This window comes from Ctenopharyngodon idella, chromosome 21, assembly GCF_019924925.1.
Source record: "Ctenopharyngodon idella isolate HZGC_01 chromosome 21, HZGC01, whole genome shotgun sequence".
NCBI classification, from domain to species: domain Eukaryota; kingdom Metazoa; phylum Chordata; class Actinopteri; order Cypriniformes; family Xenocyprididae; genus Ctenopharyngodon; species Ctenopharyngodon idella.
This window is the reverse complement of record NC_067240.1, coordinates 7,349,144-7,363,072: the sequence shown is the minus strand read 5'-3', so window position 1 is coordinate 7,363,072 and position 13,929 is coordinate 7,349,144. Positions and strand designations below refer to the sequence as shown.

Here is a 13,929-nt window from a genome sequence, read left to right as displayed (position 1 = left end):
TGTCGGAATGTGTGTGGCTCTGGAGGATGATTTTCTGGAGAATAAGAGAGAGTTTAAAAAGTAAAGTAGGTCTGAATTTTTATTATTATTAATATTTATTCATTTTTGTATTATACACTTTTTATTGCTATCTTTTATCTGATTCTTGAGTTAAATTAAGTCTTAAAACGAAAAAGAGCTGTGAGAAAGTGGGACGCACGTGAGATCTGCGTCTTGTGCAGCAGCGGCAGCTCTTAAAGTGACAGCAACCATTGCTGTCTGTCACTAAAGATAATGAAAGAACAAAGGTAAGAGAAAATTACTCACTGCTCTGACTAAAGAACTTTTGTAGCTTTAATAATGATTAATCTATATTTAATTTAGACTTTAAATTATGCAGTGCAGACTGTTTGGTAACTTTATTCAATTTGTTAGACAGGCAAGGGAACAGGTAGCCTAAATTTGACATGTATTATGGGTTTATGTAAGGATTGTTCTAAGTTCACTTAAATTAAAAGTTGTTATATTTTTGAAGCCTAATAAATGTAAAAAAAAAAAAAAAAAAAAAAAATGATGTAGCTTTCAATAACACTGTAATGTTGAATGGCTATAATTCATGTTTAAAATTGGGGAAAAAATCTATTTCATCGAGACATCAGTAGCAGTATTAGTATCTGGCCTTTATTCATAAAGAGATGCCATTAAACAAGTATTTAAAATATACTGTCTTTATGTTGTTTCTTTAAGTTGTTTTAATTTGGAGATTAACTATGAAATTATTACATTATAAAATATATTAAAAACGTATAAAAACTTAAGTGTTTTTAATTGCGATTAATCGCGATTAATCACAGAAAAAAATTTCTGTGATTAATCGAGTTAATTTTTTTAATCGATTGACACACTAATATATATTATATACATATAAAACAGAAATGTTTTTAAGTTAACGATAATAACCCTGATATATATATATATATGTATATATATATATATATATATATATATATAATTAAAAACTTTTCTGTTCATTGAAATGAAGCTGAAATATAATAAATTATAAATATTAGTTATAAAACTTAAACTAAATGAAAATTAGAAATGTTGCCTTGGCAATGAACTAAAATAAAATTAATTTAAAGCACTAAAATGATCAATTGGATATAAATAAAAACTGAAATAAAAATAAATTAAAGCTAAATAAAAAAATATATAATAAAATGACAAAAGCACACAATGTAATTACTAAAAATTAAAGTAAAATTAAAAATATAAAAATAAAAGCTAATTCAAAATGGTAATAAAAACTATAGTGGCGTATAGCGGACGGGCGCGGCGGGCTATTAAATTAAATTCTTCTTATTATTATTCTACTTTTATTATTAAATTAATATTGCAATTCATTTGCCCCGCATTATCATAGCGCATAACCGACGCACATGAGGATAATAAAAGATTAGTCAGATAGCATACTCCTCATTTAAAAAACAACTCGTTTAACACGAAATACTTCTCGATTCACGAAAAATACTATTTTTTTCTCACTATGGGCCACAAGAGAAATATTAAGAAAAATAAATTAGATTCATCTCGTATATACGCGACAGATGCCAAAAGCTCAGTTAGTTTTTACTTTCAGTTTCTGTAGCAGCCGCGGCTCGTCTGTATGGACAGGTGGGGCAGACTCACCAAAATATTCATCCTAACATAGACCTCTATATACACTGAATTAATAATAAATTATAAATGTGTTCAGCATTCTACAACAAATATTTTTCAGATTTTCTAGACTATTTTAAGTCGTAAAGTGAGCAGAATATATTAAAATGAAGCGCATGGATTCGGCAGGCATGTGTTCATGATACTAAGCAGGGCAGCAGGTGTCAGAGCCCTCCCCAGCTCTACAGCGCCCCACAACTTTCCTATGTAAATCTGTGGTGTAAAATGGAACTGCAGCGTGCTCTCATAGAGAGCCATTGGGGCAGATTTCTGGCTGCCCCGCTTATTTTTAGGTAAATACACCTCACGTAAACCTCGCTTCTGACCAAGACGGTATCAGTCCGCTTCAGATATGTGTCTGCATCAGGTCAGTAACTGTTTGGCATGTCTGTTCTTCCTATGTGGAGTAGCGTATCAAGTAAACGAGAGTATAAACTCTTTAATTTAAACGTACTAATGTTAATAGATTTTATATAGGCCTACAGTAGTTCTGTTGTGTTTATGTTTCTTTTGCGATTAAAATATAAAGTTTACAAAATGGTTATCATAAACTAGCGCTAAGACCCAGAATCTGCTCCACTTATATTTATGGCCAGGAGCCGCTACTGTTCTGTAGTGAATAATTGACTGGCTTGTGAGACTTCTTCACCCGCATAACTCTCACGCAAAGTTTGCACATTGTTTGTGTGATATCCACTAGCTCGCCTTCATTTTCAATATTGCAACGTGGCATTTTTCTTTATCACCAGTTGCTTGCAAAATTATGGACATTCACATATCGTCGTCCGCGTCATTTCCCGTGATAATAAAATTAAATGAATTATTAAATAAATAATCTGGATGGGAGTGAGGTTTAGGGGGGTGAGTGTAACGGAGGCCAACTAGTAGTCGCTGTGCGAGTAAACCTCACTCCTCTGATCTCAAGAGATGCTCTAGCGACTGACGCTAGGGTTGCAGCCTTTAGCCTCCTCGTTAGAGCGTCCGACTCCCACGCCGGAGACCCGGGTTTGAGGCCCGCGCAGAGTGGGGCAAGTAGGACCTGGGTAGAGGGGTTACATATATAAACACTATTTTTTTTTTTATATGCCTCAGATGGTCAGTTAATGGTTTCTGGGTGTACTGTCTAAGGTTATGACTATTCTTTCTCCATCAATCTGCAGGACTGTGAGGTTCAGAGACAGATCGAGAGGGAGGTGAGGATCAGAGAAGGGGCCTGTAAGCTTTTAGCAGCATGTTCTCAGAGAGAGCAGGCACTGGAGGCTTCCAAGACTCTCCTCACATCCAACAGCCGCATACTGGCCCTCATGACCCAGCTGCAGCGCATGAAGGAAGCCCAGGCCATGCAGAAAGCAGGACGAAGGTATATCACTGACTTACTGGGTTGGGGTATTGTTGTATTGTGAGTTAGAGTGGATAGATAGATAGATAGATAGATATCTGTCGCTATGTGTGAAACAGAGCCATTGATCCACCGATTGAATGGTTTTAGGTCATCTGACGGTGGGTCTGAGCGATTTCCTTGTACTGGAAAAGTAGCCATTTCAGGTGAGGTTACACACACAAAGACTCACTCTATGTATGTTTATTTACTTTAATTTGTCAGGTTTTTTTTTCATTTGACTTTGCTTGTCCTCAGATATTCGTATTCCTCTCATGTGGAAAGACTCAGAGTATTTCAAAAACAAAGGAGGTGAGTTTGACAAATATATAAGTCATTTTTTTGATATTTTTCACTAATTTTCTGTTTTCTGTCCCTATTTTCTCTCTTCAGAGCTGCACCAGTGTGCCGTGTTCTGTTTGCTGCAGGTGGGCACAGAGATTCACAATACGGATCTCGTAATAGTAGACAGGACGCTCACAGATATCTGTTTCGAAGAACCAGTGATATTGTGAGATACTTTTCCTTTTATTTCCTATTATTAATCTTCAAAATGAATGGATCACTTGTTGATTTTTTATTTTTATTTTTTTTAATACTTTTTTTCTTGCCAAAAATGCCATATAAATTGTCAATATCTCATCATGTCGCATTTATTAGTTATAGTGCTTGATTATTGTAGTCTTTAAATTCAGTTGTTTCTGACCAAAAAAGTAGAAAATAAGTTATAAAAAATTGTATAGTTATCAATAGTCAAATATATTATTTTTATATATATATATATATATATATATATAAGTCAAATATCCTCTCAGTCATCATATATCGTGTGTTCATAGCACTGACATACCTCCAGGCTTTGACCTGCGGGTGGAGCTCTACAGCTGCTGTGTGGAGGAGGAACTCAGTGTGGGCTTCTCGTCTCGGAGACTGAGCCGGCTGGGAAGTGCCTCCAGTAAGAAGTTCATGGCAACTTTGGAGACAGCAGCTTCCTGTAGTTCCTACGGCAGTGGAACCGGATCGGGCGAAGGAGGAGTATCACCGGTTCTGCTGCCTGCTCCGTCTATACGGTGAGGGAGGAGTATATATGTCATTGCCTACAGAAATAACTCATATACCACACAGATATATGACTCTGGGAAAAAAGTGTTGGCAACAGTCTCACACAACCAGTATACAAACATAAACAGATGCATCTGAAGTGAATGCCAGTATAGACAGACACACCTTATCTTTTTATTTTCTCAACATTCGGTCTCTCTGAGACGAGTGCCAAAAAAGCAAAGCAGAGAAAAAGAAAGAGATGGATGGTGACAGATGTTGAAACCAGTTAAATATCTTTAGGGTGAATCTCATGAAGCCTGTCAATAACATGTCTGGGTAATTTTTCATATTTCAAAACATCTTTTGTATTTCACGATTTTTTTCCCCCAATATTTTTAATCATTAAAAATTATATGTTGTGACACTATTTTCATGAGATTAAAGCACCACTTAAAATAATTGATCTCTTTTCATTCTTATTATTTCATTATTTTAATTGTATTTATACATCATAATATTTGTATTTATTTTACAGTCTTTTATTACTAAGTTTTTTATTACTTTACAGAATCGTCAATGACCTTAATGAAAATTACAAACAAACTTAAAAAGTAAAATATCTGGGGCCATTAAGAATTTGGGTGGACAGCTGTGCTTCATTGTCATGAAAATAATTTTAATAATCTTAATGGTGCAAAACTACAATTCATTTTCTTGTAAAATGTATGCAAAATATACTAATTTTAAATAATTACTTTTTTTTCTTTAAATTTTGGGATGAAATATGATGGGATGGATATGTTTTCTTGAAATTCACCCTATAAGGTTTCACTTCATTAAAAATACATCAGTGTTGTTGGATTCTTTTCAAGTGAAGTTAATCTTTTCTGATTGTTTTATGTATGTCAACTCAAAAAAATGTATTACTGTCATTTCTAAATGTTCTGAATGCAGTTTAATCAGAACTGAATCTTTTGTTCTTTTAAGTTCAAAACATTCTTTGGACATTGTAATTGTGCTCACAGAGACCCTCAATATCAACTTTTGTCCTCAGGGGCCCTAAATATCACCTCCTGGCCCACACATCTCTGACCCTGTGCCACGTACAGAACTCTTTCCGAACCCATGACCTGACTATATCAGACACAGGTAAGAAAACTCTTTTTCAAAAATAGCTATATCACCGTGAGTACAGTAGAGCTCATTAAATATGTGTTTTACATATTATGGGGTCCAAAAGTCTGAGAATACAATCATCCATCCATCCCTCCATTCATCCATCTGTCCATCCATCTGTCCGTCCGTCCATCCATCCATCCATCCATCTGTCCATGCATCCGTCCATCTATCCGTCCACCCATCCATCTTTCCGTCCATCTATCCGTCCGTCCGTCCATCCATCTTTCTGTGCGTCCATCCATCCATCTTTCCATCCGTCCATCCATCCATCCGTCCATCCATCCAACTTTCCGTCCATCCATCCATCTTTCCATCCATCTTTCCATCCGTCCGTCCGTCCATCAATCTGTCTATAGAGCTCCGGAGGTTGACGTCACGCAGTCTAAACTCCGCCATTTTGGCAGGCCATCAGGAGATTGCTAGAGCGGCTGTAGCATTGGTATCGATAGTGGTCGAACCATAATTTAAAATAGACCTTACAAACCTTACTATTTCAACATGGTGGACAGCTGCTGTGCGCCAGGATGCCAGAACAGGCACGGGAAAGCAAAGGGGAAATAATTTTATCGTATTCCTAAGGATCCAGATAGACGACTGAAATGGTTCACTGCAATAAAACGTGCTAACCAACACAACAAAACAACAGATGGTTGTATTTGTATTTTTTTATTTTTTTGTCTTTTATCTCAGTAAAGTTTAAAATGTGTTAAATAACTGGGCTGATAGGCTATATAAGAATTTTAAGTATAACGTTACACATTATTCCACCGGTCACAATTGTGGCCGAACATAAAACACAATTTTTTCACACACATTTCCATAAAAATTTCAATTATTGATTATTTCAAGGGGCAACTAATGACACCTCATTTGGATATTTTCATGTCTGGGAAAAATTTGGGATTAAACGGGTTAAGATTTCATGACATTTATGATGTCTACTGTACTCACAGTGATATACAGTAGCTATGCTGGCTACCTACAAAGAAGGACAGCTAGGGCTGATTATGTTACCTAACAACGCAGTTGACGTAACCTTCCAATGACGACGAAGCAGGTTTTAGCTGGCAGACTCCAAAGTTGAATATTCATCACAAAATTAGATTGTGTCCATTTGTACCCCTCCAAGTTTTTGTAGGCTTTTAAAGAGTCTCCAGAGTAGGACGAGGGAAAGTTGATGAGGTAGTTGTACATATCAGGATACTGCAGGTCAGAAAAGCTATCCGTTCCTTTATCGATACACGTTAAAAGCACCCCGGGGGCATTATAGGGATCTGTTATGTTTAATCTATTATGTTTTGCTATGTACATGTCTATATTTTTTTTAATTAAAGTGCGCAGTGAACTCTGTTGCCTTGAAACTGATGCTGGCGCCATTCATTTCATATTCGCTCCCGGCTGTCCCTGCCTGCCAGCATGGTGGTGTAAACAGAATGGATCAGGTGACTACCGGAGCTCTATTGTTTTTGATCTGTTCTCACTTTGTTTTTTGGTTTCATCTGTATTTTAGAGGACTGTCCGTCCTGGTTGCCTCTCTATGGTAATTTGTGCTGTCGGCTCGTGGCTCAGCCTCTCTGTATGACTCAAGATGTCATGTGTGGAAAACTCAGAATTCGGGTTTGAAAAAAAAAAAATTATTATTGTAATTAAAAATAAATTAGCATTAGTTTCCAGTTCCCTATTTATTCAGCTTTCATACATTTTTTTGTACCCAAGTCAGAGACCAATCCTGAGGAATGGAGAGACGTCTACGGTGTCCTGAATGGATCTGATTTAAAGTGTTACCAGCAGAAAGATGATACAGACTCTTTAGAGACACCAGTGTTCACTATTCCCATTAATAAGGTGAGAATTATCAATGCATCAGTTGTAGCTGCATCTTTTAGTCAACAGAAGGCATTGTTTATGTCCAAGTTGTGTTTGACTATGTGTTATGTGAGTTAGAAGCTGCAAAACATGTGCTGCACGTCTTTAAATCCAGTGTTACAGCATACATAGTTTTGGAAGTTGTTTACTACATTGACCCCATGTACTACAAACTATAAAATACATAATTTGTTGTTTACACCATGTCTTGAAACCAAGTGTGTGCATACTTACTTTAGGAAACTCGTGTACGTGCCACAGAGAGAGATCCGGCTCTACATACGCAAAGTATCACTATAACCAACCAGTGTGGCGCTAAGACCACGTACACTATTCTCACGCACACATCTAAAGACACACATGGCTGGATGGAAGCCTTCTGGCAACATTTCTATGATATGAGTAAGTACCAGAGCTTCCCAGAATGCATCTATCTATCTCATTGTTCTTTCTACCAATCGTTGGATCTATTGTTCTATCATTCTAGTTATCACTCTAAAACAACTGATAAGAACACATTAATGTGTGTGTGTATATACATTAATGTATTTTTATCAGTTGTTGTAGAATTTAGAATTTCATATATTATGACTAATATGTAATGACTTCTGAAAAATGTCAACAACATTTTCTGACATGCAACCACTGGTATGTCCATAAGGAAATCCTGAAGAAAAAAAAACCCTATAGCAAAGTACCTCATCACTTTGAAGATTTCCTTGTTGTTGGGGCCAAGTAACAAAATTCCTTTTTGTCACATGTTATGCAAACAACACTGTCTCTGATACACTGTCACTGAGAGTAAAGATACTTGGCATTAAAGTCTTTCTGATTCTGATTAAAGATACAGGTCCAGTCTTTACTCTAAAACAGAGGTGGGATCCCAGGCCTGTTCTGTTCCTTTCCCAAAATGAGACCATTTCTGAACTGCAGCCTTCATGTTGCTTTGGATAAAGTTTAGTACTAAGTCATTAGTACTTTTAGTGTACACTTTATATATTTTCTTATGTATTTGCATAATGCTAAATTATATTCTCTATTTATGGAAAGTTCAATTTCAAAAGTTCAATGTGGAAGAGTTGATTATAAAGTTTACCTCCATAGAAAGGCAATTTTATCGCACTAGTCAAAAAATGTTTCTTGTCCTCATGTCACAGAAACTCAAATGAGAGCAAGTCTCATTCATTGCCTTTATAAAATTAGTGAAAGTGTAAAGGTATTGCACATGCAAGAATTTTTACACGTGACTTTGAACTTTGCAAGGAATCCAGCCTTGTTGACTTACATTCTGATTGAACGGCACTTTGGCGACATGTTTTTCAGACCAGTTAGGCCTGACTTCTCTATTGTGAAATCTGAATTTATTTTTGGGCAGTTGAAGACTAGAAAGTCTAGACTTCTTTTTGCATAACCGCTTTTTTAAGTTCCTTAGCGAAGTAAGCAAAGAGCTAAAGTGGTTGTGTAATACTTCACAATTCAGTTTTCAAACCATACAATGCAAATGCAAAAATTAAAACAATGAAACCAAACTTTCATTTCTAATTTTTTTTTTTTAGATTACTTCATCAATGTGGCCATTTTGCCAGTCCCTTTTCCATTTTATATTTCACTTGAATAAATTAAATCTAACCAGTTTTCTTTTTTTTCCCATTCTCACCCGCTGTTCCCGATGGCCAGTCCGAGCATGTATTAAATTGAATACAGATCGGAACCAAACCAGTGCAGCAAGATTCTTTTGAGGCTGAGTGTCAATAATTATAAAAAAAAAAAAAAGTCGAAATTTCGATTTCGAAATTTTCGGATGAAAATTGGCATGCAGTGTCTTTGTCCATGGTGCAAAGAACGCCTTTGAGGACATTCGCGTAACTCAAAAAACACGGCCGGCTGCGACTAATGAAATTTGAGCAGCTATCAGACAAGGTTAACGGAGGCCAATCGGAACGAAACTCGCTAGTCGCCCTAGAGGCCTGTGAGAAATTCAAAACACCGCCACCGGGCGGCGCCTTTGCATTTTTCACGAGCCTAAAGGATTGTACATTGCACGATTTTTCGCACACGCCCACGATTATCAGCTTTATTATCAACTTCCACAGTTCTGTACAAGTAGAAGTAGGCTGATGGGTAATGGGTGCAGATGCGAGGTACATACAATCAGCTAATATTTCTCTGGCACGCAGGTTGTCAAACCCATGCCTATAAAGAAGAAAGCCCTTTCTAGGCCCTGCCCAGTGTCAAAGCATTCCTTTGTCCGGGTGTTTGATGAGAGATAGATTATTTGTAATAAACGCTTTAAGAATCCATCCAACTATAGCAGCGGAAGACTATTATTCTGTTGCACAGAACTGTGAAAGAACTGAAAGCGGCACAGGTTGATCTTTGCTTGGCCAATCAGCGGAAGGGGGCCACCCACATTTGGAAATAGCATATTCAAGCTGTAGAATATTCTACCCCTGAACCTAAAAACATAAAATCAAGCACAATTCTTGTTTTTTCATTGTTTTTTTAAATGAAAAACTTAAAAATGGGCAGTTTTCTATTTTTTTTTTCTACTTTCAATATTAAATCAAAAAATGAATAAATGCAACTTAAACGGACCATAAAGTGTTACATGGACCTAAACTGAGCAAAGAGTGCCTTTGAACGCAAACACACCTTTATTATTATACAGTGATTGTGACAGATATGGTGAGGTTTCTTTTGTTTTTAATAGTTTGGCCTGAGAAAGTGATAATGGAATAAAAAGGTAGAACAGGGAAGTTTTAATGATCTGTTTTAGGAATGTTAACAAGCTATAATTGCATAACTGTAAACGTGCATAATTGCACAAGTTTGCATGTGTATTTGCATGTGCATGGCCACTTTTTTAGGGGTATGAGGAACTGATGCGCTTGAAGTGTTACCATCACTGACACAAAAAACCTACCAAACTTGATTTTCCCTAACCATTCTTAAAGGATGATGAACTGATGAAGGAGAGCAAGAACATGAGATTTCAAGTACAACAAACAGTAAATAAGTAAGGTCAGACAGAGACAAAGAGTGAGATTATAAAATATTGGGCAGTCACCTAAACAAGTTCTGTCATACACTCAAAGAAGTGCACTGAACTTAATTAAACTGAGGAAACCAAATTAAAATGAAAGAAACAGTTTACCCAAAAATGAAAATATGCTATTATTTACTAACGCTGGAGTTTGTTTTCGAACTCATATGATTTATCTGTGGAACAAAACATTTCAGTGGTTCGGAGCATGTATCAAACTGCCAAAGTCACAAGATTTCAGTAAACAAGGCTTTGTTGTCATTAGTGTTTAAAAATTTCAATGATTCACCACTGGGGGGCGTGACTTTGTCAGTTTTATACACGCTCCGAACCACTGATTCGAAACAAAAGATTCGAAAAGCTTCGAAGCTTCATGAAGCAGTGTTTTGAAATCACCCATCACTAGATATTGTTGAATGAAGTCGTTATTTAGTTTTTTTGGCGCACAAAAAGTATTCTTGTCGCTTCATAACATTAAGGTTGAACCACTGTAGTCACATGAACTGTTTTAAATACATCTTTAGTAGCTTTCTGGGCATTGAAAGTGTTAATTGTCTTGCTGGCAATGGAGGCCTCACTGAGCCATCAGATTTTATGAAAAATATCTTAATTTGTGTTCAGAAGATGAACGAAGGTCTTACGGGTGTGGAACGACATGAGGGTGAGTAATTAATGACAGAATTTTCATTTTTGGGTGAACTAACCCTTTAAAAGCCGTGGTTACTTTAAACTACCATTGTATGAAAAAAAAACATCTTCTAAATTTGTCCTTTGGTGTTTCACTGAAAAAAATAACAGTATGAGGTAACATAAGGTAAATAATATTAGAATTTATTATTGGCTGAACTCTCCATTCAATAATGTGTTTGAATGGATTTGTTCTAGTGTTACTTGATGCAAAGCTAGTTGTTACAAAACGTCTGTGTTTTGTGAGTGTGACTTGTCCTGTCATATACCCTGTTAAAATCTTTTGTCTGTTGTTGAGCCTCAGATGAACTTGAAGATATTTTCCTTTTGTCAAAATAGTGTGAGGGTTTTAAAGTTGACAAGGAATGTTGCAGGTTATAGTGTCCCAGTGGCTACTAAAATCAAGTGTCACTCAACCATGTGGACTTTGACAATCACCCAAATTCTTTGCACATATTGTCTTCAAAATATTTCAACAATGCCTGATTTATAAGCAGAATTATTTCTGTAGGTGACATCAACCTGAGAGAATGTTCCAGCTCATAGAGTTTCGTTTTGTGGGGGGTGTTTACTTTGCTGTTTACTGTATGTGTTGCTATGGCTTTTTTCTCTCTTTGCTGTTTTCCCCAATAGTTTCGGCTGTGCATTTAATTAAAAAGTTCGTAACACATTATTTTGATGGTCCACTTTAGACATTCTACTAACTATAAGTAACTTTGCAACTACATGTCAACTAACTCTCATTAGAGTATTCGTAGACTGTCTGCTTAATATCTGCTAACACTTTATTTTGATGCTCCACCAACATTCTACTGACTATAAGTAACTGTGCAACTACATGTTATTCTATTAACCTGAACCCTAAATCCTAACCCTAATCTAACAGTCTACTAATACTCTAATGAGAGTTACTTGACATGTAGCTAATTGTGATTTATTAAATATTAGAAAAAGAATTAACTTATTTGGTTCACAAAAATCAGTTTATTAATTATTCGTTGGTTGTCAATTTGATCTGAAAGCTATTTTTGTAAATTAGAATGAGTCATTTTTTAAACGGCTTTCATAAGAAACCTTCCCCAGTATCATAGGCAAAAGACAAAGAACAATGATATACTTGTTCAGCACAGCATTGCCTACATTCCTGAGCATATAGGGCACTTGAAATACAACAAAGAGTGCAATACAAACAATGAGTGATCAAGAATTGGGAGTGTTATATCACAAAATCAGATAAAGTATTAAAAGTATTATAAATAATATAAATGTTGTCAATCAATTAAATCATTTCATAGCACACCATTTTGCAATTAAGCTTGTCCATTTTCAAATATTGTTCATCACTATTGATTATTTAGTGGAATTATTTATATTATGTAAAAGTCATATTTTAAGATTTTTGCTGTTGTAACGGATGGAATCAAATGAATTTTACACCCTTAGAGATTCACTTTTGAAATTTCTTTTTGATTTCAAAAACCATTTCGCCCACTATGATTTCAGTAATGCTGCATTTGGAAAAATACAAACTGTTGCCAGTTGGCCAACTGTGGACGGACTATTGACTCTTCTCTTCAACAGTTTTTGGCTTCTTGGAAACCAAGTAACATTCTTGAACAAAAGAGAAACCCATAGATGTGGGTGGACGTGTTAAAATGGGTGATCTATGGAGATAATTTATCATGTGGTAAAACGAGTTTTAATGGAACATTACTGAAATAACAAAATTGTACAAGGAGGTGTTCATGTTAACAATTACAAGGAAACAGTCTTCCCTAATAAAAAAGGAAATATAATATTGTGCAAACAACCAGCAGATCTGTCTGTTTTTAAATGCATCATTGAAATCTTTGACACAAAGTTTCGTACTTTCCGTAGCATTACTGTTATGCGTGACTAACAGTGCTTGCATACTTAACACACTTTGTAGCATATAGAGCATGAACTGTTCGTTATCCAAAACACAAGCACACGTTCTCATACAGTACAAAAATCCAGTTAAAAAACTGCCTGCTGTGGTTGCTATGGAAGCTTGTTTGCGCCACAGAATAAAAATAAAAAAGTAATTGTGACTTTTTAACTCACAATTCTGACTTTTTATTCTCGCAATTGTGAGTATATATCTAACAATTCTAAGAAAAAATGTCTGAATTGAGATACAATTGACCCTTCGCCGGGAGTCTGATTGACAAGTGATCTAACCAATTATAACGCCGAATCCGTCATTTTGTCCGACTAAGCAGTCAGGAGTTAGAAGATTAACCTCGGTGGACTTGAAAAATGGTGTGTACTGACGTCTTTCCGCGTTTGAAACAACATTCCTTCTCATGTTCATTCATGTTTATTTGATGCTATAAATGAACTAGTAGGAAGAGATGATCGGTTCACGAGCCGCCTGAGCTGAGGCGCTACAGCGATCTGTCACGACACATTAAAGAGCCACAAAACGGTTTTTATTGTTCAAATTTCTTTAAAAAAATTACACCGTTTGAAAGCTGGGACTTTGTTTAATATCATAAGTAACCTGCTCTGTCTTGTCTGTCGACATGTTGTCAGTGTCCTCTTTGCCCCGCAATGTATTTTTCACTCTGTGTGGCGTGACAGCGCCATGGCTTGTCGGACAAAGCAGTAACTAAGGGGGGCGGGTCTTTGCGAAGAGTCAGTTGCAATTAAAAAAGTCAGAATTGTAAGATAAAAAGTTGAAATTACCCGTTTTGTTGTTTTTAATTTGTGGCAGAAACAAGTTTTCATAGGTTGCCAGAAATTCACTCTAAAATTGTCATTCAGTATTAAAGGGGATATTTGATATTTGCGCTGCTATTTTACATCCTTTTAGTATTTTTCACTCTACATTATAAGATGACTCATAAAAATTATTTAATATATTTTTTTGTGAGTACATAGTCATATTTTCACTGTAAGTTATATGATATTCAAACTTCTTCCAAAACCCCACATTTTTACAATATTTATTTTTACAATATTATTTATATTTTATATATATAATATATTTTAATATATATATATATATATA

General features: G+C 35.7%; 1 protein-coding gene across 2 annotated transcripts in view; it reads left to right on the top strand.

The window, feature by feature from the left end:
• The window catches only part of LOC127503336 (rhotekin-like), a 38,620-nt gene that overhangs the window by 3,286 nt on the left and 21,405 nt on the right, over positions 1-13,929 (top strand). For both annotated transcript variants that reach the window (XM_051876991.1, XM_051876990.1), the window contains exons 2-10: positions 2,859-3,058; positions 3,188-3,243; positions 3,335-3,388; positions 3,470-3,587; positions 3,916-4,146; positions 5,175-5,269; positions 6,810-6,916; positions 7,016-7,144; positions 7,405-7,567. In XM_051876991.1, coding sequence (XP_051732951.1) covers positions 2,859-3,058; positions 3,188-3,243; positions 3,335-3,388; positions 3,470-3,587; positions 3,916-4,146; positions 5,175-5,269; positions 6,810-6,916; positions 7,016-7,144; positions 7,405-7,567 — 1,153 coding nt within the window. The remainder of the gene's footprint in view (positions 1-2,858; positions 3,059-3,187; positions 3,244-3,334; positions 3,389-3,469; positions 3,588-3,915; positions 4,147-5,174; positions 5,270-6,809; positions 6,917-7,015; positions 7,145-7,404; positions 7,568-13,929) is intronic.